At 38.6% G+C, this 24,214-nt stretch overlaps 2 protein-coding genes across 8 annotated transcripts in view; both read right to left on the reverse strand.

The window, feature by feature from the left end:
* Positions 1-8,108, reverse strand: part of LOC134647958 (tensin-1) — a 148,731-nt gene extending 140,623 nt beyond the window's left edge. Inside the window, exon 1 of one of the 2 annotated variants that reach the window (XM_063502357.1) lies at positions 7,925-8,108. In XM_063502357.1, the coding sequence (XP_063358427.1) occupies positions 7,925-8,080 (156 nt within the window). In that variant the 5' untranslated portion in view covers positions 8,081-8,108. Of the gene's footprint in view, positions 1-1,586; positions 1,674-7,924 lie in introns of those variants that run through there. The other variant, XM_063502359.1, reaches the window with a different exon arrangement.
* Positions 8,109-10,629: 2,521 nt separating this feature from the next.
* The window catches only part of LOC134647957 (uncharacterized), a 79,449-nt gene continuing 65,864 nt past the window's right edge, over positions 10,630-24,214 (reverse strand). For 5 of the 6 annotated variants that reach the window (XM_063502356.1, XM_063502354.1, XM_063502355.1 and 2 more), the window contains 8 exons: positions 23,066-23,191; positions 22,585-22,905; positions 22,248-22,359; positions 21,939-22,015; positions 21,545-21,644; positions 20,162-20,383; positions 17,691-17,870; positions 15,276-15,769 (listed from right to left, as the gene is read on the reverse strand). In XM_063502356.1, the coding sequence (XP_063358426.1) occupies positions 15,606-15,769; positions 17,691-17,870; positions 20,162-20,383; positions 21,545-21,644; positions 21,939-22,015; positions 22,248-22,359; positions 22,585-22,905; positions 23,066-23,191 (1,302 nt within the window). In that variant the 3' untranslated portion in view covers positions 15,276-15,605. Of the gene's footprint in view, positions 13,764-15,275; positions 15,770-17,690; positions 17,871-20,161; positions 20,384-21,544; positions 21,645-21,938; positions 22,016-22,247; positions 22,360-22,584; positions 22,906-23,065; positions 23,192-24,214 lie in introns of those variants that run through there. The other variant, XM_063502352.1, reaches the window with a different exon arrangement.

Below are 24,214 nucleotides of genomic sequence, written 5' to 3' on the forward strand. Positions count from 1 at the left end.
AGTGACTATTGGCCACCATAACGGGCTATGAGAGTGAGCTCCAGTTTAGTCAGTTTTCGTACTTCCTTACCAGAAATACCTACCTAATATGTGTTATTCCCGACTTCCCAGCAATGTTTTATATTTGTGTGTACCTATTCGGAATATTTATACAGTTATACACAAACAGTCGTAGCGGTGTTGAAACTTACAAAAGAAAGGAAAAGATAAGTTTATTTTGCACAAATAGGGTTGAAACAGTGGGACTTTTTGCTTATCAACTGATTGATGGCACCCTATGGTGACGGCGGAAACTACAGGTAAGAGGCTAATTGGCAAAAGCTGCCCATTTCAATCGGTCCCACTTCCGTCACGCGCCGGACCCTCATAAATAAAGATCCATTGTCAACCAGAAAATATAACCAAACTTTTTAGTGACACGGACACTTTTAAATCAATGGTGTCGCAACGGTTAACATGAAATTAGTTATCTTAGAGGTATGCTTATGTTTTTATGCTATACGCATTCCTGCGCTCTATTCTGTACGATATGGCTTTTATGGATATGACATTAACATGCATACAGCACTTTAAGTCCATTAAACAAATCTGGAGTATTACGTCGGCTACACTTGCTTTATCTCGGCGCGCTCTCAGAGTCAAGCTTTCGATTTGAATCGTAGGACACTTCGGATGAGCGATACAGTTATGTCAGTTATAGAAGACGCTGATACATGTTGTAGGGATAAACATGACTCACAGGACCAAATATTTGTCTCTTGATATTAAAATAAAAAATTAAGTAAGTATTATAATTTTATGATTTCCCAAATTGTGTTTCAGTTTTCAGTGACGTATAGGTACCTACGCGAGGAAAGCCGAAAATACAGTATTTTTTTATGATCTAAATTTCTAAAACAATTACGGTAGGCGTTCCAAGTTTAAATTAAACGTTTATGTTAACTGATTGTTATTACGTAACTTTTCATGTAGGTATTACTAATTTGCTAATACTGTTTACCTACTAATTACTTAACTATTTTGTTTTTATATTTATTCAGTTAGCTACTTCAATGGAGTTTTTTTAATCCCCTTGGCTTGAATATGAATATGCAAAATCAAAATTCAATAAGTGTCTGTAAACAGTTAGTGCGCGTTTTTGTTTGCCTTAACGTGGCTGCTGACTAAACGTAGCGGATTTAAAGTTCGACGCCAAACTGCGCATAAAAAATACAAAAAGTACAAACACTGTTTTGGTGGGAATGAAGGATTAAGAACTGATTGATGGACATAAGAATCTCGTACAATACTTTATGCTTTAAATACAGTATTTAATAAAAGGATAGGTATTAGGTAGGTCCCGATCGCTGTTAACGTGCATTAGGGAAGCCTTTTAGTAAATAGATGATTTATGTTTGTATTCTCGCTTTCTGACCTCCTCGAAGTTTTATTTCCAATTTGTTTTTACACTTTATAGCATGATGTGTATTATAAATGATAGATAAATTTTAATAAAAATTTTGTTCTCAATAACCCAAACACAAGTCTCAAATTTCTATCAAACGGTAAAGTAAAGAAAGCGAAATAATTGCAAACAAAAAACATACCTCATAGTGTAGAGGCGGGATAGCAGGCGGCGGCCGCTGCCGGTCCTGCGACCACGGACAGGTCCAGGGCATTACTAATAACTCGCTAACTTCTCGCTTTCTGACCTCCTCGAAGTTTTATTTCCAATTTGTTTTTACACTTTATAGCATGCCATTTTTTTAAATCCTCGTAATAACACAATAACGGCAATTTTCATACATTTTATGCACTAACTAAGTCAAACACTAAGCTTTATTTCTAAATATTGCGTAATTAGTTATACGGTTTATTGCGTGAGTTTTAGAGTACCTATACGCGTGCAACAGGATCGGTACGCACGCATGCGTGCGTGCCGCCGGCCGGCTACCTCGGGACTAGGTAGGCTCGGGACTCTGGAATCGGGACTTAGCGCGAACCCAAACCTTCCCGACGCCTCCGGGCTCGGCTTTCGAGGGCGCGCCACTTGTCAAGATACAATGGGACCATATTGTTATAATAAGTTGTTGTGATTATGACTCAGCCCATGAAAATTTAGCACAGTTGGAACAGAACCGTGTCATTTTCTAATTGAAATTTTGCCTTCTAACTAACAGGATCTAATTTTTTACCTATTATTGAAATCGGAATAAGTACGCCTGTAAGAATAGTATCATATAGGTATAGAGTCTGTGCGGAAAGAGAAGAATCGTGGAATGTATGGCGCCCAATACATTTCACGACTCTTCTCTTTCCGCACAGACTTTAATAACTTTACTACCAGAACGGTAAAATCCTCCTGAAAATTTAATTCCATTACTCGTACCAATCATACGTACTTACATGAAAATATAGAGTCGGACCAACCTAACTCTGCAAAAACGGGCCAAGTTCTAGATGAACTGGCGCCCTAAGAATTTTACCTTACTTTTTTTTCAATTTCGACCCATTCGTATCCTGTTTTTTATGGTTCCGTACCTTAAAAAAACAGAACCCTTATAGAATCACTCGTGCGTCTGTCTGTCTGTTCTGTCCGTCAGTCGCTGCCTATTGCTCCCCGAAAATACTAAACCAATTAAGTTGAAACGGTAGGTACACGTATGTGTACCTAAATCCGTGACCCAAAGACGGACGTGTAACATAAAATGTTTAACCTAGGGGCCACTTTTGGGGGTAAATGGGTAAATAATATATATAGTGTTATATATCAAATGAAAGGGCTCATTGTGAGTCCGAAACATCTTTTTTTATAATTTTAAGATAGTTTAAAAGTTATTTAAGAAACTAGGCAAAAAATTACCATCCCGTTCCCGTTTTTTCCAAAACTAAAGTTAAAAAAATACACAAAATAGATCTTCATCTATAAATTACAGGAAAAGCAGTCAAGGGTGATTCAGGCTTTAGAAAAAAAAATTGCTACAATAAGTGAATACGGAACCCTTGTGGCGCGAGCCCCACTTTGCACTTGGCCGGTTTTTATTACTATTTATAAACTAATCTTGCATACGAGTATATAGGTATAATACCTGAAGGAGATAATTATATTTTTATATTTTAAATACTATGCAGTAGGTACATATATTATATATAATTTCTGGGGTTATCAAAAAGAATATGAATCAGAAAACCTGTATGTTTCAATCAATTATGCTTATAATTCGTATTAATAATGGTACAAGTGTAGACCTTTATTAGGCAAACCAGACCACGTCGTAGACTCCCATCCAGAATATTTCATAGGTATGTAGACCCAGGGCCGGATTAACCCTAAGTCAGAGTAGGCAACTGCCTATGGGCCCCGCCTCGGATAGGGGGCCCCGCCTCGGCTAGGGGGCCCCGGCGGCCCCGCGCGCGCCAAAAACAATATTTGTTTCATATGGCCAAAATTCATAAATATTGTTTTTATTGTACCTAAATATTTATACCTAATACCTACTTAATGTCCAATATCAGTTTCTCAGATACACAATCATTAGATGATTATGTAAATTATGTTATTTTATAGATTTAAAGTCTGTAATATCGAGCTCGATTTTCAGGCTACCGAGGGCCTAATACCTCATCTCCGAGTAACTCTTGCACATATTATTGTCGAGTAACATTTGACGATTGGTTCGTGTCAGAGCGCTGCTTTCTTACAGTTCGACCTTCGGCGTCGTTTTTTAACAAATATAAACATTGATTTAAGAAGCTTGGCCTTTTGCCTCGCATGAAAGCTCACCTCGCTGGTTATAAGTACGCTTCGGGCTTGTTAAGTAATGTGGAGATTGCTGAGCTCGACCTTCAGCCTCACTTTTTACCTCCATTTTTGGTTTGTCTTCCAAATCTCCTCTTCTTCAGCTTAGCCTTTGGCCTCGCTGCGCCAAGCTCGGCCTGCGGCCTCGCTTTTTAATACAATGGACATTGGTTGGCGTCTGTGCTCTAGCTGAGCTTATCCTGAAGCACGGCTTTGACCTCGCATGAAAGCTCTGCTCACTGTGGAACTTCGGATTTTTAGGCCCGGCCCGGCCTTTTTAACACGCTTTCACAATTTTTTTACAAAAAATTTCGCGCTCGCTGCGCTCGCGTTTTTTTGCTGCTTTTCTGGTTGACCCTGTACCTACATGCTAACTTGACTGGTGAATGAATAGTAATTTAAACCTATGGAATATCTTTATTATTACGTTAATTTTAATCATGTGGCTCGGCGTATGGTATTATGGTCGGACAATCGCTGTTCAGCCTCGCACAATATTTAACTACCTATTGAGAAAAAAAGGGCTCTCCCCACACTTGACGCAAAAAGGACTCGGCAAAAACTGATAGAAAAAAGCTTTATGTCCACGCAATAAGAGCGAAAAAGACGTCGCTTGGCATGTTCGGATCGGCTCAACCGACACCTGAAGGTTGAAATTAAAACCACAAACTTACTTCCCTGAACTGAAAAATGAACATTATGTATGCAGAATTGACTGTAAGGGCCTAAGGGGGCCCCGAGCATTGCACTGCCTAGGGGCCCCGACATGCTTAATCCGGCCCTGTGTAGACCACTGTACATAGTGTACATATTCGATAACCAAAGAGATACTTTAACCCGAACATCGATGCCCTCGACCTCGATCTGTATTGCAGAATAACATATAAACTTGAACGTAGCTCTATCTTCATAATATGCATTATTACCTACATAATATGATAATCTGGCGGTCATGTCACATAGGTTCAAGAGGAAAGGTTTCCCGAGGGTATTTTGTGGTTCCCACCTTGAGTATTAAACTCACCTATTTAATTTGGGCTCTCGTATCAGGTAGAATATTGTAATTCTATGACTTGTAGGTACGTTGATAACATATTCCTCCCTATCTGGGGGCACGGCCGTGTCCCCGCCAAGACGAGACAAAGGGCAAAAGGCAGTGCATATCTTTTCTCGGCACGTTTCGTCGTATTTTCGAACCCCCGTAGTTTCGGTTTGGATAATGCTAGAGAGCTGAAATTTTTTGTATACCATGTATTAGGTATTAGGTGAGGGTGGGGAGGGTCGATCCCTAGGGGACACGTGGTAAACTTCATTTTTAATCAAACCAAACGAGATACAATTTTTTGCGCTGGTAACACTCATTCATTCGTTCCTAACTTCACGTTCTGTCATGGCACTGTATCGGAAAAGTCAGTGGTTCAAAAATGGCGGACGGTGAAAGATTTTGTGCGTACTATATTCAATTTTCGGTAAGCTTTAACTGGATTTATTTTATAATATGAGATGGAAATGATGTTAGTGAGTGTGCTTATTTTATTTGTTGTTTATTGAAGTGATGATTAACTTGGATTACATTGATATACGCGAACACATGTTTCGAGTACGGCACGTTTTATAATCTTACTATGTATGGGGAGACTTTGTCTTTTTCTTCAGAGGAGATATGATTCCGGGATCATGTCACCCCCAAAGCGATGAAGTATACATTGTAATAAATTTACTTTCAAAATGATTCATAGAGCAATCATAAATATTTTCTTTTCTTTAGTAAATCATGCCGCGAAAGTACGACCAGAGAAACACTGATTTAAACTTTCAAGGTTTTTGACTCATTATTGTTTATTAAAACGAAATTTAATGGCGTATAATTCAGTTTTTAATTATACAACCGACTCCGAAAACGGAATTATCCCCGTGGCTTTTGAAAAGACTGACTAAAGTTGACATCAACATTTTACGAACTACCCGTACTTGGTCTTTTTTATCAAGTTAAACGTTTTACACACAGGGGATGTTACTCGGTCGACAAAAAACACTTATAACGGTATTTGGTTTTCAACCGGCGATATTTGTTTTTATGGATGAAATGCTATTTCAATTGCTTTCCGACCTTATGTACTTTAGAACCCACGGTCCATAGAAAGGATTTTAGGATTATGCAGCTCAAACACCGTCCTCGAAACGTGAGCAGTAAATTTCTAAACTTATTTATTATAGTAAACAATAACGACCAGTGATGCGTAAAAAAATTAAAATTGCTGTAGGTATCTGACGCTAAAAATACTTTCATAAGAACTTTAAAAAAATTAGCTTGTTACAAGAAATTTTATGTTAATAACTTAGATTGTTGTTGTTTTTTTAACTTTTTTTTGTACAAACATTGATTCCCTATTTTATGTTGTTTTATGGATAATACGATTACATTGTTTTTTAAAAGTATAAGATTATGGATTAATATGTGTTTGATATCTTCATATATTAATTTTCTGTAGATAAAGTGAAAAAATTAATGTAGATACTACCCTCGAAATATGACATTGCCACTTAAAATCTTTTTACCAAGTGTCCCCAAATCTGGAAGACTTGATCCCTTCGGCTTAGACATCTGATTACCGGAAATACAATTTCAAAGCATGGAAGATGCAATATATATATGTTTGCTGTGTATTTTACAAATTATAGATGCATTGCTAATAGCGATCCGAGTTATATCATCAATGAGAATCTGGTATGGGGAGACATGGTAAAAATATGTTTACCATGTGTCCCAAGAACCAGGGTCACTTGATCCCCCTAGGATCAAGGCTCCCGACCAGGGGTAAACAAGTCTCCCTTACATAGGGGACACATGGTAAAAGTCAACAGTATGGGTTTTCATTAAATAATGATCTAATTTATTGCACAAATCTGTTCTAATTCAAACTATTAATGAAGAGATAAATTCTGAGTCGTATGGTCTATAAAGTTTTTCAATACTACAAATAGTTAAGAAAATGTATGCTAAAAACAAAAGGGGTGATCAACCCTCCCCAGTTTCCCCTACTCATACTACTAGCAGGGATGCTCATTCAACAAATTCAGGCCAATTTACGTGTAATTCCAACTGACCTCGTCAATTAATTTACCTTATCGTCGGTGAATACGTTCATTAGACCAATCAGTGAGTTCAGAAATGCCTAAGTAAACAATTTTGAAGTCAATGTTTTATCTAGCTACTGCTGACGCTATCCTGTGAAGTGGTTATAATTGAATAGTAGCCTTTGCGATAAAAAACAAAAATAATTTATATCAGTGAACCTGTTTTTGGATGGAATAAAGATAAAGATAGTTTATTCAAGAAGGCATAATTAGAATGCGCTTATGAACGTCAAATAAAGCTAGGTTGACCGGCTACAACCCTACACCTCTGCCCCGAGAAGATTTAAATCCCCCCTCAATTGGAGGAGGGTATCCCAATATGGGACCGGCAACAAACTCGGCGGGACACATATTTTCAAAAAAAAAAATTACATACCTACCTACCTACCTACTTAATTAGGTTCAGTCAGCATCAAATACTTTGTAGCAGTCAAAGTGGCCAAATAGTTCGGTACACCATCCTAAATATATGGTGTACCGAACTATTTGGCTACTTTGGTTGCTACAAAGTATTTGACGCTGACTGTACACTACTGAAAAAACCACACACTGAAAGAAAAGTAGGAAATTCGCAATGAGTGGCGATAAATTGAAACAAGAATATAAGACCCGACCCGAAGGGAGTGTTTTAAAACGACACGAGTTGCGAATTACCTTTTCGCACGTGTATTGTACATTTTACAGTACATTATGGCCCTTTAAATTTTTGACATATGCACGTATTGGAAAGTTAATTCCTACTTTTCGCACTTGTATCGTAATGTACTACTCGTATTACTAAATACTTTCTGATAACTTACATTCTAGGGTTTCAATAATACACTTCCCTCATCATACTCGTATTTCTCTTGAACGGAATCGCCAAAACCATTTCATGACCTCCAAAAATTTAGTTTTAACAGCTAAGACCAAGTTAATTCCTACTTTTTGCACTTGTATCGTAATGTACTACTCGTATTACTAAACTTTCTGATAACTTACATTCTAGGGTTACAATAATACACTTACCTCATCATATTTCTCTCTTGAACGGAATCGCCAAAACCATTTCATGACCTCCAAAAATTTAGTTTTAACAGCTAAGACCACAACACTCCCTATAACAATAATTAATACCGCGAGAGGCCATTCATCTAGGACCTCATTATCCCAGACGGGAAACATAGTTTTAATAGGACCGATCGTTGATTATCAGGCAAAGACATGACCCCGGCCATTAGTTGCTAGCCCCGCGGTAGCTGGTAAACAAATGAATGGTAGCGCGGATGTTCAGCTTCCAAGCTACCGCTAATTAGTAGTTAGCCACAAACTTGTGTGTAATGTAACGAGTAATAGGGTTGCGCTAATTATTCATTGTTAGCAGTTTCAATTTAATGAAAATAAGTCAAAAATACTTGGAAAATAATAAGTACAGCTTACAATAATAATGTCCGTTTTGTATTCTACGGACGGCACCTATGGGAACTGTAATAATTGTACTATTACCAGCTATTGTATGGTGTTTTGTGTATGTATATAGTATGTAGTTAAGCGTTTGCGGGTAGAGTAGAGGTACAATTAAACAACCATTTTCTTTTAGATATTAATATATTTCGAATCTAAAATGTACAAAAAATACAACTTAAAATTAATGTAATGTACTCATAATGCCTGATCTTTTCAAGGAATAAAATTATATTTTCACTGATTTTTTTTATCTCGGAGACAGCAAAATGCGTCAAGTTTCATTAATTGACAAATGCCGAGAAGAAATGTTCTGGAACAAGCTATTTAGGTAGACACTAGGAACAAAACGAGCTTAAGCCACACTCATACACTACTTATTTCTGATACATTTATTTATAATTTATATTCCTTTTAGATTTAACCGTTTTTATACCAAAAAATAATAAATTCGATTTTACTAATATCAGGGCGGTTGTGTAAAAGGCTTCAACGAGACATTGGATGTACCCATATACAACTGTACAGTTTTTTTGCATCTTTTCCTAAAATAAACATAACGACCTATTTTATTTAAATTTATTATTTAATCAACCATCACTTTATAACAACTTTGGTTGCGTATATGCTAGTCGTAAAAATATAATGTATTTTAGCTATTTACAATATTATAAACATACATACATACAATGCTTAGAAATGCACAGCAACACAAGAGGCCTTAATCTAACATCTGAAGAACTAAATAACACAGACTTAACGGCCACTCGCAAAAACGATGATTGCCCGAACAAGACTAGTCGTGTAAGAGGGTAATGTCAAATTTGAAATGTAGTGGTGCCGCGCCGAGCTGTACAGGACCCGTATCCGACGCGCCCGAGCGCTCTGCTCGTCACTGCCGCATACAGTGCGCTTCTAAACTAGAGTCTATTTTTTTATTCGGTAGACTGAAATGACAGTTAATAGTATGAACATGAAATGTCATTCCATACTATTAACTGTCATTTCAGTCTACCGAATAAAAAAATAGACTTTAAAGCTCACGTTCGCAATAATCCTTTCTGCGACTGACCAACACCTAAAACCACTTTGCGTATTCTTAGAAAAACATAATTAGCTTTTTACACTAACGTATTTAACCTTAGAAATATCCACAACGGAAGGAAACATCCTTTGTTCGCAGACGACAGGCCAAGACAAGAGGTACGATTTTATACAAAAAATAAAATCATTCTTGTACGGGAATATTAGACCTCATTGTGTTAGCAACTGTCATCCTTTATATTATAAATATTATCACGCGCATGTTAACTCCTTATTCCTTGATTATAAATATAGTGATACAAAAACACACTGTAAGTAATAATAAATAAATAACGGACATAACATGTACTTAATCTGAAGAACTAATTATGTTTTCCCTTTGAAACAAAGATTCCCGTACTCATCAATGTTTCAGGACGCAATATGCTCAGTGATAAACAGAGGTCTTTTCCACAGAGTAAATTAGTTGCAGCAACGTGTCTATTAACGATGACGTCATTAACTTACAATCCGAATTTATATTTCTGATATTTTGGATGGAAAATTTGGACCCTATTAATTGCATTTCTAGTTTAGATTTACTCTGTGGTAATAGATGATGCCTAGTCTAGATTAAATTGAGAAAACATTATAATATCTCAATTAAAAAGCATCATTTATGACATACCTTTCAAGTGAAATAGTTTAGTTTAATAGTTTAGTTTTTAGTAAATCCCATATAATATTTTTACAATAGGGACCATCATCCTGTAAATGGCCATGGATCCAAAGTAACAAATTAAAGTTTAAGTGCATAAACTAGATCAATTGCTATATAACATTTTGTAGCACAGAATTAATGTTGTATTATTAACAGCTTTGAAATGATTTATATGTATATTGAATCAAATCGAATATTTTATGCAGTGAATTCATTCCAACACACCAAGACAATTAACATGCTAACACTGCTTATACACACTGATTAATAGTTATAATCAATATTCTTAAAGCCCATTTAAACATTAAAATCTTCTTTACCAAAATACATTATTTATATGTTAGGAATATATTTTCGATGACCTTTGGTTAGATGCCAATTATTTCAGTATTATGTGAAGAATGAAAAGTAAGCTATTTGAAGTAACTCTGAATATGAAGCCCATTCAACGCAAGTGATATATTTAATTTCCACCGCTAAGAACTGGAAGACAAGTTCCCCAGGTTCATGTGTGATGGGCACTAACGTTTATATTATTACCAATTTTCATACAAATCACCGACAATCGTATATAATTATTAAGCCCATTCTCACTTTTCCGGAGTTTATAAACCTAGAGTTACAGATATAGATTATGAATGAAAATCTTAATTTTGCCTAATCGCTGCTTATTATAATTTTACTCGTATTTCATACAAGTACGTAAATTTATTAATGTAGCTATTCGATATCAAAATTTATCGTTCTGTTTGGATGCTTAGAAAAAATATCTTTTATTTATTTTAAATTCCAGGCACCTATGTTACTCATGTATTTGCTGCATCTATTTATTTACATTGTTTCAATGTACATATTCAACTGCTTGTGGTGTATGGACGTGTCTTCAGATTATTTATGAGACAATATGAGGTATTCACTATGTTAGCGTAAATCTGCAAAAAATATAATTTTAGTGTACAATTATTCGCTTCATGACGTAAATAAGTGACGGCATTTCATGCAGTTCCTTCTAGCGATCCGATAAGTCCATATATTCCGTATGTAAATATATGCATGTGTGGGTGGACTGACTAATCTTCATCTATTACGGTTAAATGTTGTCATATTAAAAGGCCATCACTTGTACTTATTGATTTGATATTTATCTATCTGACATTTCCCCCTTAAAATAAATGGAATGAATAGAAATATTGCTATATTCTTTTATCTTTAGTACATAAAACAAATCTTATCTAATAATTTTATGAGGAAATAAAAAAAATCACTTGCAGTAATCATAGTTCCAGATGTAGATATTTTAACAGCTAGCTAGCTACGGTAAGCTAGTGTGCGATGATCGCTACGCTAACCTAGCCGGTGTGCCCTTCCCCATAACTACTTTCACAAACAAATTGGTCAGTAGTCTACATTTCCAAACTATGGTACTTTTCATTGGTAGAAAAATATTCTTATCCTATACACATTACTCGTTTTGGTTTATGGATATCTTCTACAGACTATTTGTACGTTACTCATTAGTTAGGTAAAATCTTAAAACATCACATTACTCTTTGTCGTGATTCTACGTGCTACTGGCTACTCGTGTGTCGCTTTATAAGAGTAGGTCTGCAAAGTAACGGTAGGATTTATGCATGTGAAATGTTGGTACCCCCAAGTCTATTTAAGTACATACCTTATTTATATTCGTTTGTTTTATTGTCATTCGCCAATGTTGTATCGCGGGTATAAGACATCGAAGACTAATATAGTAGTTGAGCCGCTTGAGCTACAGTGGTTTGTAAGATTAGAGTAGTCGGTTTGCTTCCAGTCGGCGCGGCGCGGCGGCGGCGACCGTGGAGCGGAACTATGGTTGCCTCGTCCAGCCTGTTATGGTCCCGAGTGTTCGAGTTTGTGAATAACGTCTGTACAATTTTGAATAAAATTAGTTATCTTAAATGTAATTTTAATATTTTGTACATTTGAGACCGACAAATGAGAGCACTACGTTATATTTTACAAACACCAAAATATTAGTCAGTGCCCTTATTTTTATTGTGCACTATAATTGAATAATTTGTACATTTTGATGCTAGATGAATATTGATTACTTTTTCGATGAAAGACGGGCAGGTTGAGTTTAAATTGAAGTTGTAACTTTCGCCAATTATTGAGATAAAACGTTTTGCTTTAGTCTACACGGTCGACCATCCTTATCTGAAGTAGCCGAAGTTCACACATCAAGTTAGTGCATTTAACAGGAGCTGTATGTACAATAGTTGACAAGTAACATCGACGTTGTTCACGCTTGGACACATCGCTCAGCACATTTATTTATAATAGTGCGGCACGCCGGTCGTTTAATACATCCTGCCCACTCTACCCTAGACGGAGGATCTTAACAATTTCCTAAAGATCTAACTAGGATTTCTAGCTTTGCGACTATTGTTATTCAACAACACTCTCGCGATGTTGTAAATGTAAACTATAGACGATCTTGCACTAGGGGGCTAACAATATTTCCGGAAAGACTTACATTATAAACATGCACAAGACTACCAACCAATATAATAAAAACATTATTAGAATAGAATTCTGAATAATTGTCAAATTATAAATAATGCAATGCCAAAGAAAACAATGTACGAGAATAACATAAAATATCATAGGCACATGAAACACAAAGATTTAAAAAAATATTTACATTAAAGCAACATAATTATATATAATTAATTTAACAACACAGTATTTACACGCCATCATTATCATTATTCTTTGTTTCACTTGATGTCTCATTATGAATACAGAATGAGTTTTAGGACTAACAACATTTTGTTATAATCATTTGGAGTCACGTCTCTGTAACTATTTCACAAGGAACAAATATGTTTACTTATGATAACATTTCTAGTCAATTTTCATTATACAAATTTAGTGTAATTCCATGTCCTAAAACTCACTCTGTCGTCTCTAGTATACTATAATACAAATTACTTTGTCATAACAGGTAACATCTGACTTTCATACTATATTACATAAACGTTCACAACGCCTAATATGATTTTAAATCTATATCATATTGCACACGGTACATTTCTATCGTACATGATGTATGTACTAGGCGTACGAGTACATTGTAAAATAAAACTAATTTTTCCGTCGCTGGAAGCTACCATCATAATTCGTCTCGAACTAAAATCTCGTTCGAAAAAAAAAACTACTCATAGAAATGTAAAGATCAATCTTAAACAACGTTCTCAAAGAACTCAAGACAAAAATATTTCATCAACAAAACGATTTTTACAACTCCATATATAACTAGCACTACTAGACTACATATCGACATAATTATAAGACGTTCTATAAATACGTGTACTATGATTATTCTCGCGCCGCGAGATTTACAGCCGTAGAGGTACCGCGTAGACCGTAACCGGGAACGACGACGTTCGTTACGATGGAATTTAAGTATCGTCGAGTATCGTCCACCCGAAGGATCGATAAAGTAATAAATGCAACTTTAGCGAGTGTGGGAGCGAGTGAGAGTCACTGCGAGAGCAGCTTCTGCAGCAGCGACGCGTTCGCGGCCGCCGCCGGCGCGCGCCCGCCGCCCGAGGTCGCCGGCGCCTCATCACCGCGGGCCGCCGCCGCCGCCGCCTCCGCCGAGCCCGCCTCCGTAGTACTCTGCACATACAACACACCGCTCACTTCACACCCACCATCGGCCCCGTAACCCTGCACCACTGACCATCCAACCTCTAGACTGAGCTCAGGCCAATTCTTTCATGAAACCGATGCTGCCAAAAATACGGGGGTGCGGGGGGACGAGGTGAGCGAATCCCGTGCCGTGATTGGTCCGTTCAAAGACACGGACCAATCACGGCACGGGATTGACTCGAAGATGGAGTAACGCTACCGTATGTGTGGCAGAGGGGGTAGCGCGACTATGCTATGTCTAGAGGTTGGATTGTCTGTGCCCTGCACATACACCACGTAACCCTGCTCAACTATTAACAGAGCCTCGTTCTGGTCTGAATTTGAATGACATGAAAAATATTGATTAGTAAGTGTAGTAACTTTACAGTCATTGCAAAAGTTAATTACAAGTGGAGACTCAGTCAAGGGAACTCGATTAAAATTGAAACGGAGAATTGCCTCAAAACAGTATATCTCGTAATGTTTCAAAACGCTTTTAATCCAATTCTTGATATTTTTTATAGCTAAATATTTTTAAAAATCTACATAAAAACTATACTTAAACGTTGTACTGTAAAAGAGCAATAATTATCAAAAAACATACAATAAATACTAGAAATACGCTTATAACATTAATACTAAAATTAATCTATAAAATGTTCTTCTTATCTTGCTACATGTCACATGAAAAATAAATTTTGCATAAAAAGATTTGTAAGTCAAATATATTATTGTATCATATATATTATTATTGTATAGTTCTTCAACAACTTCAACAAGTAAGTAACTATTGCAAGAGTGACATTTAATTTTAAACTGCTGCTCAATAATTGACAACGACTTTCTTTATGATTGTACATTCTGACAAAATTGACGCAATAGAACAATTCTTTTGCTCGTAACATTCTACAAAAAGGTAAACTCAACTTACTACCACTTACCACATACAGTCCTGTCGCAATGACTGAATCCGGAGTTTACTATGTTGTAGAATGTAGAACATTAGACCTTGGTTCAGTCTGTTCTCAAAATCCGTCAATTTTGTTGAAACCATTGTTTATAAAATGATTCATTTTACTATTTTTATTATTTTGCACAAAAATCCTATTTTTTTTTAAGTATGTAGGGTGTCTTACCCGAATATTCATAGGTATCAAAAGTTTATAAAAAGCAATTTAATGATAATACCATTATTTTAAGTAGGCATCTAATAATTCTATTAAAAATAAGTTAAAAACGTCCGAGAACTTTATCATGCATTTTCAAACCACTTTTACTACAGAATGGAATAAACTGAACGGCTCGTATGCTATAGAACATTTCAGAAGCGGACAAATAAGCATTTTCTATCGCACAACAGTATACCTACTGACGCTCCGCGGCGGTTACATCACACAACCTTCACCACACTCCGCGCATGCTTCGTGCCCCACGTACTCAACATAAAGCTTTCATTTCTTTTATAACATAACAATTAAGCGCATTTCATTACAATTTTGATTTATGGAAAAAAGTAGAGTACTCAAATATCGGAAGGTTTGACACTATCAGAAGTAGGTAATATCATGGTTTTACTAAGAGTAGATAAGATAACACATCACAAAAGCGTAATTTAGTAATTTCAGAAATGTACCAATATCGCGTTATATAAATTTAATATGAGATTTTATTTCATGTCGATCGACCGCGAATTCTGGCAGAGAAGGCAACGAGTATTTTATTTTATAGCAGAAGTTTGGCACATTTCTCTAATTCAGCATCTAAGTATCATAATGATTGAATCGATACAACACACGTTGCGGGGCAGACTCAATACGTATTCAGATAAGTCTACAAAAATAATGAAAACCGATACAAAAGTAGTGGAGTGACTACATGTCTGGCCGGGTCGCAGTCCGCGGGTCCGCGGGCCGTGCTTACCGGGGTGCTCGACTCCCACGCACTCTGCGGGCCCGCCGCCGAGGCCGCGCGGCCCCCCACCACACTGCCGCCACCTACGTACGTACACACGCATACATTGCCTTGCCAGTGAATACGAGCGATTCACACATTTCTATGGAACCGCGCGCAGATTACACTCCACTTTGAGGACGGTTATAAGATTTTGTGGGATCTTATGCAGAGACTTTAACAAGAAAAGTGTGTGTCGGATCAGAAGCGCATAAAGAAGGATTGTGTCGTAACATTTCATCTGCAATTTATTACGCCTTTTATCTCTCTCGTCTCGTCTAATAATTCTAAATCATTATTATTATTATTACTATTCAATCTGCTTTCCATGACACAAAATTGTACACTGAAATATCCTTAAATATGAAATATATACCTCAGGCAACATAATATATAGTACTTATATTTCATGTGTTGTAAAGACGAATATGTAGTTTGATCGACGGACGGACTTTGTAAATCAGGGTTATATTTGGGACTTCAAAAATCAAGAACTACACATTAGAAAGTACAAGTTCACGGTATTTTCAGCTCTGACACTCGTTATATAATTAGCCTCTTAAATTTGTCCATTCTTACATCGAATAGGAATGTAACATATATATGTACTACCTAATCCAGACCAGATAAAAATCTCGTTTCATGTTCACATCGTACGTACACCAAATAATCTCGACAATTATGTTCATGCAACAGTCATTTAAGTGTAAGTACATTAATAATGACAAATAACAAAGCTCAGCCCGTATTCGATCTGATCACTTGCGCTATATCATTAGACAACATGACCCAAACCGATAATTACCATCGTGATATCGGATACAGGTTGCGGTCGAGTTATACATGAAATGCCTTGTGTCTGAAATTAGCTGGCATTATTTGCCTGAAGAATAATTTCATTCAAAAACCAGGCATAACTTATTAATATAAAACGCGTGGTATAATAAATATAGTTCGCCTGAAGTCATTTTGGTTGCGCTTATTACGCAACGTGTTATGATGTTACAGCTTATGTCACTATGTGAGACCGCGCGGTGGTACGCTATATCACGGCTAGTCGTGCGCGATAGTCACGACCAGAGTACGCCTGCAGGCGAAGTTTATTATAATATCACGCGTTTTATCTTCATCTGGTATGTTCTTCCCGCGACATCTCGTGAAGTATCATCGGCCTACGTAAAATACGTCACCATGGTGCAATTCTTTCATTTCAAATTCCAAAACTTTGACATAAAAACTGAACTACTCACGATTGTTATTACACATTTTTCATAATAAAGAAACAACGTTGCAAGTTTGAAAATGAATGCAAAAGCGGGCTGCCACTACTGCCAGTGTTAGGATTTAATTTGATGTGGTACAACTTCTTTTTTTATTTTTATTCTTTGTACGGCAAAGTTATGTTTCAAATTGGCATCACTTGGGATTTCTGCACTATTCAAATATGCCAAAATTTCAAGGAAATTTGTCCCAAATTAGAGTTCGTGACTGTACTTTAACTTCTTTATGAACAGTAACCGTACATTATCAAAACTTCATGATAATCATGAACGTATGGAAAGCGTTTATCAATAATAGCACCGATGTGACGTAGTCTCGAGACGTTACCGGTAAGAAAATACCTCGTCATATTGTACCATGATAAAACGTAAAACGATTATCAAACCTAAATAGACAAATGCATTTCGACACATTAAAAAGTGGAATACGGTTAAAGGAATACGTGGATCGAAACATCAAAATCGATCGGTCGCATTCACCGGTCCGGTCAATCTATTAATCTATCCCCGCGTTCAGTACAACGTTCAAACACCTAAATATAAGTCGAAGAGGAAGTATAGACTAAACGAAATGTAAAAGTTCGTTTCGTCTGTACCGAGGGAGGGAGTTTTCGTCAGGTGACCGTCAAGCGGGAGGCCCTCCTACCGGAGTAGAAGTTCGGATAGGAGAGGGGTAGACGCTTACCGCTCGACGTGGACATGTCGAAGCTCATGAGTGGGTCGAGGTCGGGCGCGAGGTGCGGATGCAGGTCGGGCCGCGCCGAGCGCGCGCCCACCACGGCGCGCAGCTCGTTGCGCACGTACTCCGACGTGCCGCCCCCCGCCGCGCCCGCGCCCGCGCCGCCCACCCCGCCGCTGCCCGCGCCTGCAATACCAGCGACCGAAACTTAGCGGGAGCCGTGGAAGTATGAAGGCAATCATTATCTCGCCGGTCCGACGGGGCCACTGACAATCCAACCTCTAGACTGAGCTTAGGCCAATTCTTTCATGAAACCGATGCTGCCAAAAATACGGGGGTGCGGGGGGACGAGGTGAGCGAATCCCGTGCCGTGATTGGTCCGTTCAAAGACACGGACTAATCACGGCACGGGATTGACTCGAAGATGGAGTAAAGCTTTGGATTCCTCCAAAGACGGTGTCGTCATATGACGGCCGTCATATAGCGGCCGCAAAAGACGGCCGTCTTTACGGTGGCGACATGTGGAAAGTACCACGGCGTCATAACACACCGTCATCCACCAAGGTCAAAGCGGCAAATTTGAAAAATGTAGGCGCGATGGGATAACGTCCCATAGAAAATTTGAATTTCGCGCCTTTTCCTACTGACAAGATTTGCTTGATCATCTATAATTTACTTGGAGGATGAAATATCATCAGAAGACGAAAATAATCGTAGTACGGAATCATTTATTCAAATCTCGTGTCATTTATTCAAAATGGCGTCACCGCTATCTAATAAAACGTTCACGAAACTATCGACACCGTCATGACGGCCGTCATCTTACGTTACGTTGACAATCAACGTAACGTAACGCCGTCTGGGAAACCGCGCCATCTTGTTTACATAGACAACGTTCTAGTGACGTCAGTCAACGCTATATAGCGGCCGTAATATGACGGCACCGTTTTCGGAGGAATCCAAAGCTTAACGCTACCGTATGTGTGGCAGAGGGGGTAGCACGACTATGCTATGTCTAGACGTCGGATTGTCTGTGGACGGGGCCATCCGTGAGCGGTACCGACGAACTTCTTGTGCCGCCTCGTAAATCACTCGACCCGTTGTCGGACGACTGTATTGCCCCGCCGTAAAAAAGCCTTCGGCCGTTCAAACTGATGTAAAGATATGCCGACGGGTGTACTTTCGTTTGGGCAATACCTTTCGCCAGATTTCACTTCCCGACAAACTTATCGCGATAGTTTCATTTCCCAAAGGAACCTTTAGCAAAGATACACTTCGCATATAATTTATAAATAAATATATTAAATTTTAGAGAGTTTATTAAGAAAAAAGTGATTATTTCATCCAAATCTTGTAAATTATTCTGTTTTGAAACCCCTATGTTTTATTCATTTTCTCAAAAAAAAATTAAGTCCCAGAAACGGCCCCCCTTTGGTACAGTCAGACCGGCATCTCTATTTAAATTTGAACCTAAATTTGTTCTGTTAGAATTTTGAATTTATATAATATTTCTACTCAGAATCAGTAGCTTTCTCCATTCCTACTGAGAAAAAATATCCCCAAGTCTTTGGTGCATTTGTATGAAATTTTAGGGACACTTTTTTTCTCGTATTAACGCCATGCAATGTTTTGGCACAATGTAAGTTATGCTTAATGATATAATGATACATTTGACTAAATAATACTTGGTAAGATGAAACTTGTCCAAGTAATTATTTTCTAAACAATAATTTGCCAAAAAAAACTATTGCTAACTGAAAAATTGCGATAAGTTGTTTTGTTAAACATTTTTTTGGGAAATGATAATTTGGGAAACATAGTTTGGGATGTGATACTTTGGGAAACGTTTTTGGCCCATTCGTTAGTAAACCATGCCGACGACAATGTTCATCGAGACTCGAAAGATTATGAAAAGTGTTTGAATGTAGGTGTTGTATTAAAATACTGCTACTGTTTTATTGAAATCGCGGACGATTTCAATAAAACATTGGAAGTTCGAAATCCTTACGTACCTACATGTTGTCAATCGCTTTTTACATGTCAATCGAAAACTAAACCCCGGGTCGGGCCTATAAATATATCTGAAATAATATCAGCGCCCGATAAACCGAACGACATTACAGACTGATCCAAATCGAATAACTTATATACATATCAAGAAAGTTCATATTATTGTAGAAGCGAAGTCGGTCGAAGCGCAAAATGCATTATTAGATATAAGTATCATGCAGAGTGAAAGTAAGAAAAATACTAATACGATACATGTTTCTATCATATTTTCTACGATTACTTTACCTTACAATATTCGAATTTATTTTGTAATCACAATGTCGTCCTCTGAACAAAAGGTTAATCAGTTAAAAACAATTTATTATAAGTTTATTCGTACACAATAAGGGACCCTTCCAGCTACAGCTGAGCGAGACTGGTTATTTACATGTTCACCATGAGGGTGCGGTGAGGCGCGGGGTACTCACATGACAAGACTTGGTCATGGGGCGGCGGGTGCACCTGGTGCGGCGTGTGCGGCGAGATGGGCGCGTGCGGGCCGTGCGGGGCGTGCGAGCCGTGCGGGCCGTGCGGACCGTGCGGCGCGTGCGGGCCGTGCGGCGCGTGCGGGCCGTGCGGCGCGTGCGGCGGCCGGCGCGCGGGCGCGTACTCGCCGCAGTAGCCGGCGCCCTCGTCGTAGTAGCTGCCCACTGCCACACACCCGCGTTAGTACCCACATAGCTACGGCGAAACCCGGACCTACCTACTCCGGAGCTTGGCGCCGACGATCGAACGAGCGATCGCGGAATCGCCGTTTTATTCCCGGGAGAGACGAGCCTCCGACCGGGATCGGCCGAAGCGCGTTTGATACGCCGAGGCTTCGATCTAAAACCTTACGATCGTGTCGAATAAAACTATTATATAAATACCATAATATAATTACAGCGATTAGTTCGGCTCCAACGCATGCGAGACTAATAAAATTACTTGGTCCGTCGTGTCCCGACAATATAGTCACGAATCACGTCGAACTTGCGAGGGAAAAAAATGCAATTTTATAACAAGACGCGCCTGTATAAGAAAAAAAATCATTCGACTCTAGGAAGCGGAACTACCTCACCTCTGTATTAATATTATTCGATATATCGAATAGATTACTAAGCGACATGCAATTAGTTCGTATCGTGGTTTCGAGAGTCGGGTCCCCGAACCGATAGGATCTAAATCTACGGAGCATGCTGAAGAGTCGGCGGGGCATGCTTCGAAGTAAAAACAATATCGGAGAAGATCTAATCTATAATCTACCTAAGAAAATATTTAGTATTTTAAAAGCATACCGTTACATAGAACGAAACCATTGGATCAGACTGAACACGGAACGGATTATTCAACAATTCGGTCGCGACATCGTTCGCAAAACACATACATACCTCGCGGGACCTTTAGTTTAGAGTTAGACTAAAACGAAAGGGAGAGAGACCCTCTCCACTAGGGTTGCCAACTATTTTTTGGTAGAATATAGTATTTTCCAGAATAGGGCATCAAAAATATAGTACATTTCAAAAAAATATGGTACGTTTAGATAAAATACTAAACATAAGTGTAACATACGTTTAATCGGAAATATAGTATTATAGCGTACTATATATTTTTCCAAAAGTATATAGTACAGAGAGCCAAAATATAGTACAATACTATATAATATAGTACGGTTGGCAACCCTACTCTCCACTGAGGCGGGGAAGAACGGTCGGTTCGTCATTCGCGTCGTTTGGTCGCGACCGGTCTTCGCCTCAGTGGGGAGGCGGCGGTAAATGAACACAGGAAGACGGTTAGTAAACAAGTAAGGCTTCGAACAGTGTTTGACTTACCCGGCTGCGGGCGCGGCGCACGGTGGTAGGGCTGCTGCGACATGGGCGTGTGCAGCGCGGCCGCCGAGTGCGCCGCCAGCGCCGCGCTGTACCGCGACCCCTACGGACATATCACATTACTACTACTATTCAGGGAATGAACCTTATGCCCGATTTACACATAGATTAGTTTTAAGTGCGAGTTCTTACGTTTGCTACTAAACGCGAGCAGTAAATGTATTAACTCGCACATAACACTAATCGAGTAATCATAGTGTAAATCGGGCGTCACTACACGACAGTTTACTAAATATTTTATGGTACGACTTGTGATATACCTACTCTAAAAAGTAAATTAGAGATATAAACCGGGTTTAACGTATTTTATCCGATTGATACGAAAGACAAAACTTACGGTTAGTTGTTGCGATAACATTGGGTTTTGTTGCGTCGAAGTAATTTTATTTGTACCATAATTTGACCCCAATTGATCTGAAATGAAAACATATACATTAAACACCTGACTCTAAAATTGTGTAAGTTTGATACTATCAAAAGATCAGACCCTTCGGGGGTTCTGGAAAAAGTTACAAGGGTCGAAAAGTGGTTAAGGAGGTTTCGTGTAAATATACACTGCACTGTGGCTTTTTCTTCAAACTTGGCCAGATACGCTGTCGGATTTCGATAAGCGAATTCAAGGGAAGGTATTTTTACTAATACTTACTAGAAGGGGATATATACAATCGGTGATAGTCGGGGGTGCGCTGCAGCGTGACGTTGGGCGGCGCGCCCGTCACGAGCGCCGAGCCGAGGTCCGCCTGCGGTTGCTCGGCCGCCTGCAAAACAGACGCCCGATTCAGCACAAACATGTTACTATTTTAGTTGAAAAAGCTCACTAAATTAATGTTTGACTGTTTATGCAATATAGATATTAAATGTTGGCATCTCTGTTAATTTAAAAGATAACTTTTCAATACGTCCACGCCGGCGCCGCTCATGCTGTACATTGCCGCGTTGCTGCCGCTCATGCTGCCCGCCCTGTAGTGTGACACGAAGCTCACCTCGCGCGACACGAGCATCTGCTGCTGCAACTGCTGCTGCAGCAGGCGCGCCTTCTGCTGCTGCTGGTCGCCGCCGCGCCGCGCCGGGTCCACGCCGGCGCCGCTCATGCTGTACATTGCCGCGTTGCTGCCGCTCATGCTGCCCGCCCTGTAGTGTGACACGAAGCTCACCTCGCGCGACACGAGCATCTGCTGCTGCAACTGCTGCTGCAGCAGGCGCGCCTTCTGCTGCTGCTGGTCGCCGCCGCGCCGCGCCGGGTCCACGCCGGCGCCGCTCATGCTGTACATTGCCGCGTTGCTGCCGCTCATGCTCCCTCCGCCCTGTAGTGGAATTGTATGTATGTATTATATACTGCTGTAATAACACATGTCTCAAAGGATTCGTTCCATTCGTTCCAGCTCTTGTGAATGGACCTGTTGAATGGAACACATTATAATTTATAAAATTTTAGTGGAACATTGTAAAATGAAATATTCTTACCAAATTTTGTACGGAGTACACAGGCGGCGGCGGTCCGGGACTAGACACTGGGCTCTTGGTGACGGTTTCACATTGCATAAGACTTTGTCTTATTGCATTGATCATAGCTTTGCTATCTTTCATACCCTGCAATATCAAACAATTTTTTTTAAATTAAAGTTGCTTGGTACCTATTTTGCCGTATCTCCAAATGGTCTTTGTCTTTATACCTAAACTTATTTTGGGTAAATCCACGGTGACTCACGTTACTTTGTAGTCACTATTCCTAACAATCTTGTCGTATATTTGAGATCAAGAGCTTTCTACGTCGAAAACTTGATAATAATATCACAGAGTACATTACTGCGAATCATTTATCGAAGTACTTTTTCTCCATCAAATTATAAAAATTGGAGAAAAGTGGAAAATAACTCCATGACTCACGTTACAAGAAATGGACACGGAGTTTTACGCCTTTTGTGTTTATTGATTTCCCTTTGATTATTGAATGAATTAGTTTTAACAAAATAACAAAACAATGACATAAATATGCAAGCTTCTTTAATAGTTAACCAAATTAAATCAAAGATACACCCTTATTTAAATAAAATATAAAACCTTACGAACTCACGTTACAGCGATTTCGTGAATCACGTTACTTGCGACTACCTAGAATATTTTGATATTTTTTATCATTTCTAGCAAACAAATAGCATATTTTTTACTTATTATTATTAGAATTAGAACTTTTCTGATACGTTATTTAGCTCTACCCAAAGCTTGGCGATTAATTAACATCGAAGATGAGGATGCAATTGAACTATCTAAGGCTCTTGCTTATTCAGCGTTTTTCTTTGATCTATATGTTTTTCAACTCTTTTTCTGGTTTTTTCTCTTTCATCCTTTATAAATTGGTTTTTCTTTTTTTGAGTCATGTTATCTAGCAACTTCTTCTTTTGCCTGATTTTTTTGGCGGCAAGCCTATGTTTTTTCTTATACTCTTCGTACTTTCCGTCGTCTTTCAGCTTCTGTCTTCTTCTTTTTGCCCTTTCTGCCGCTGATAGAGGCATTGTAGCTACAAAATACATTCAAATATTTAGTTACTCGCTTTACAGTTGCAACAACGCGATTCACTGTGACTCACGTTACAAGTATCTCAAGTCATGTATT

The sequence above is a fragment of the Cydia amplana genome, chromosome 5 (genome assembly GCF_948474715.1).
Source record: "Cydia amplana chromosome 5, ilCydAmpl1.1, whole genome shotgun sequence".
Classification (NCBI taxonomy): Eukaryota; Metazoa; Arthropoda; class Insecta; order Lepidoptera; family Tortricidae; genus Cydia; species Cydia amplana.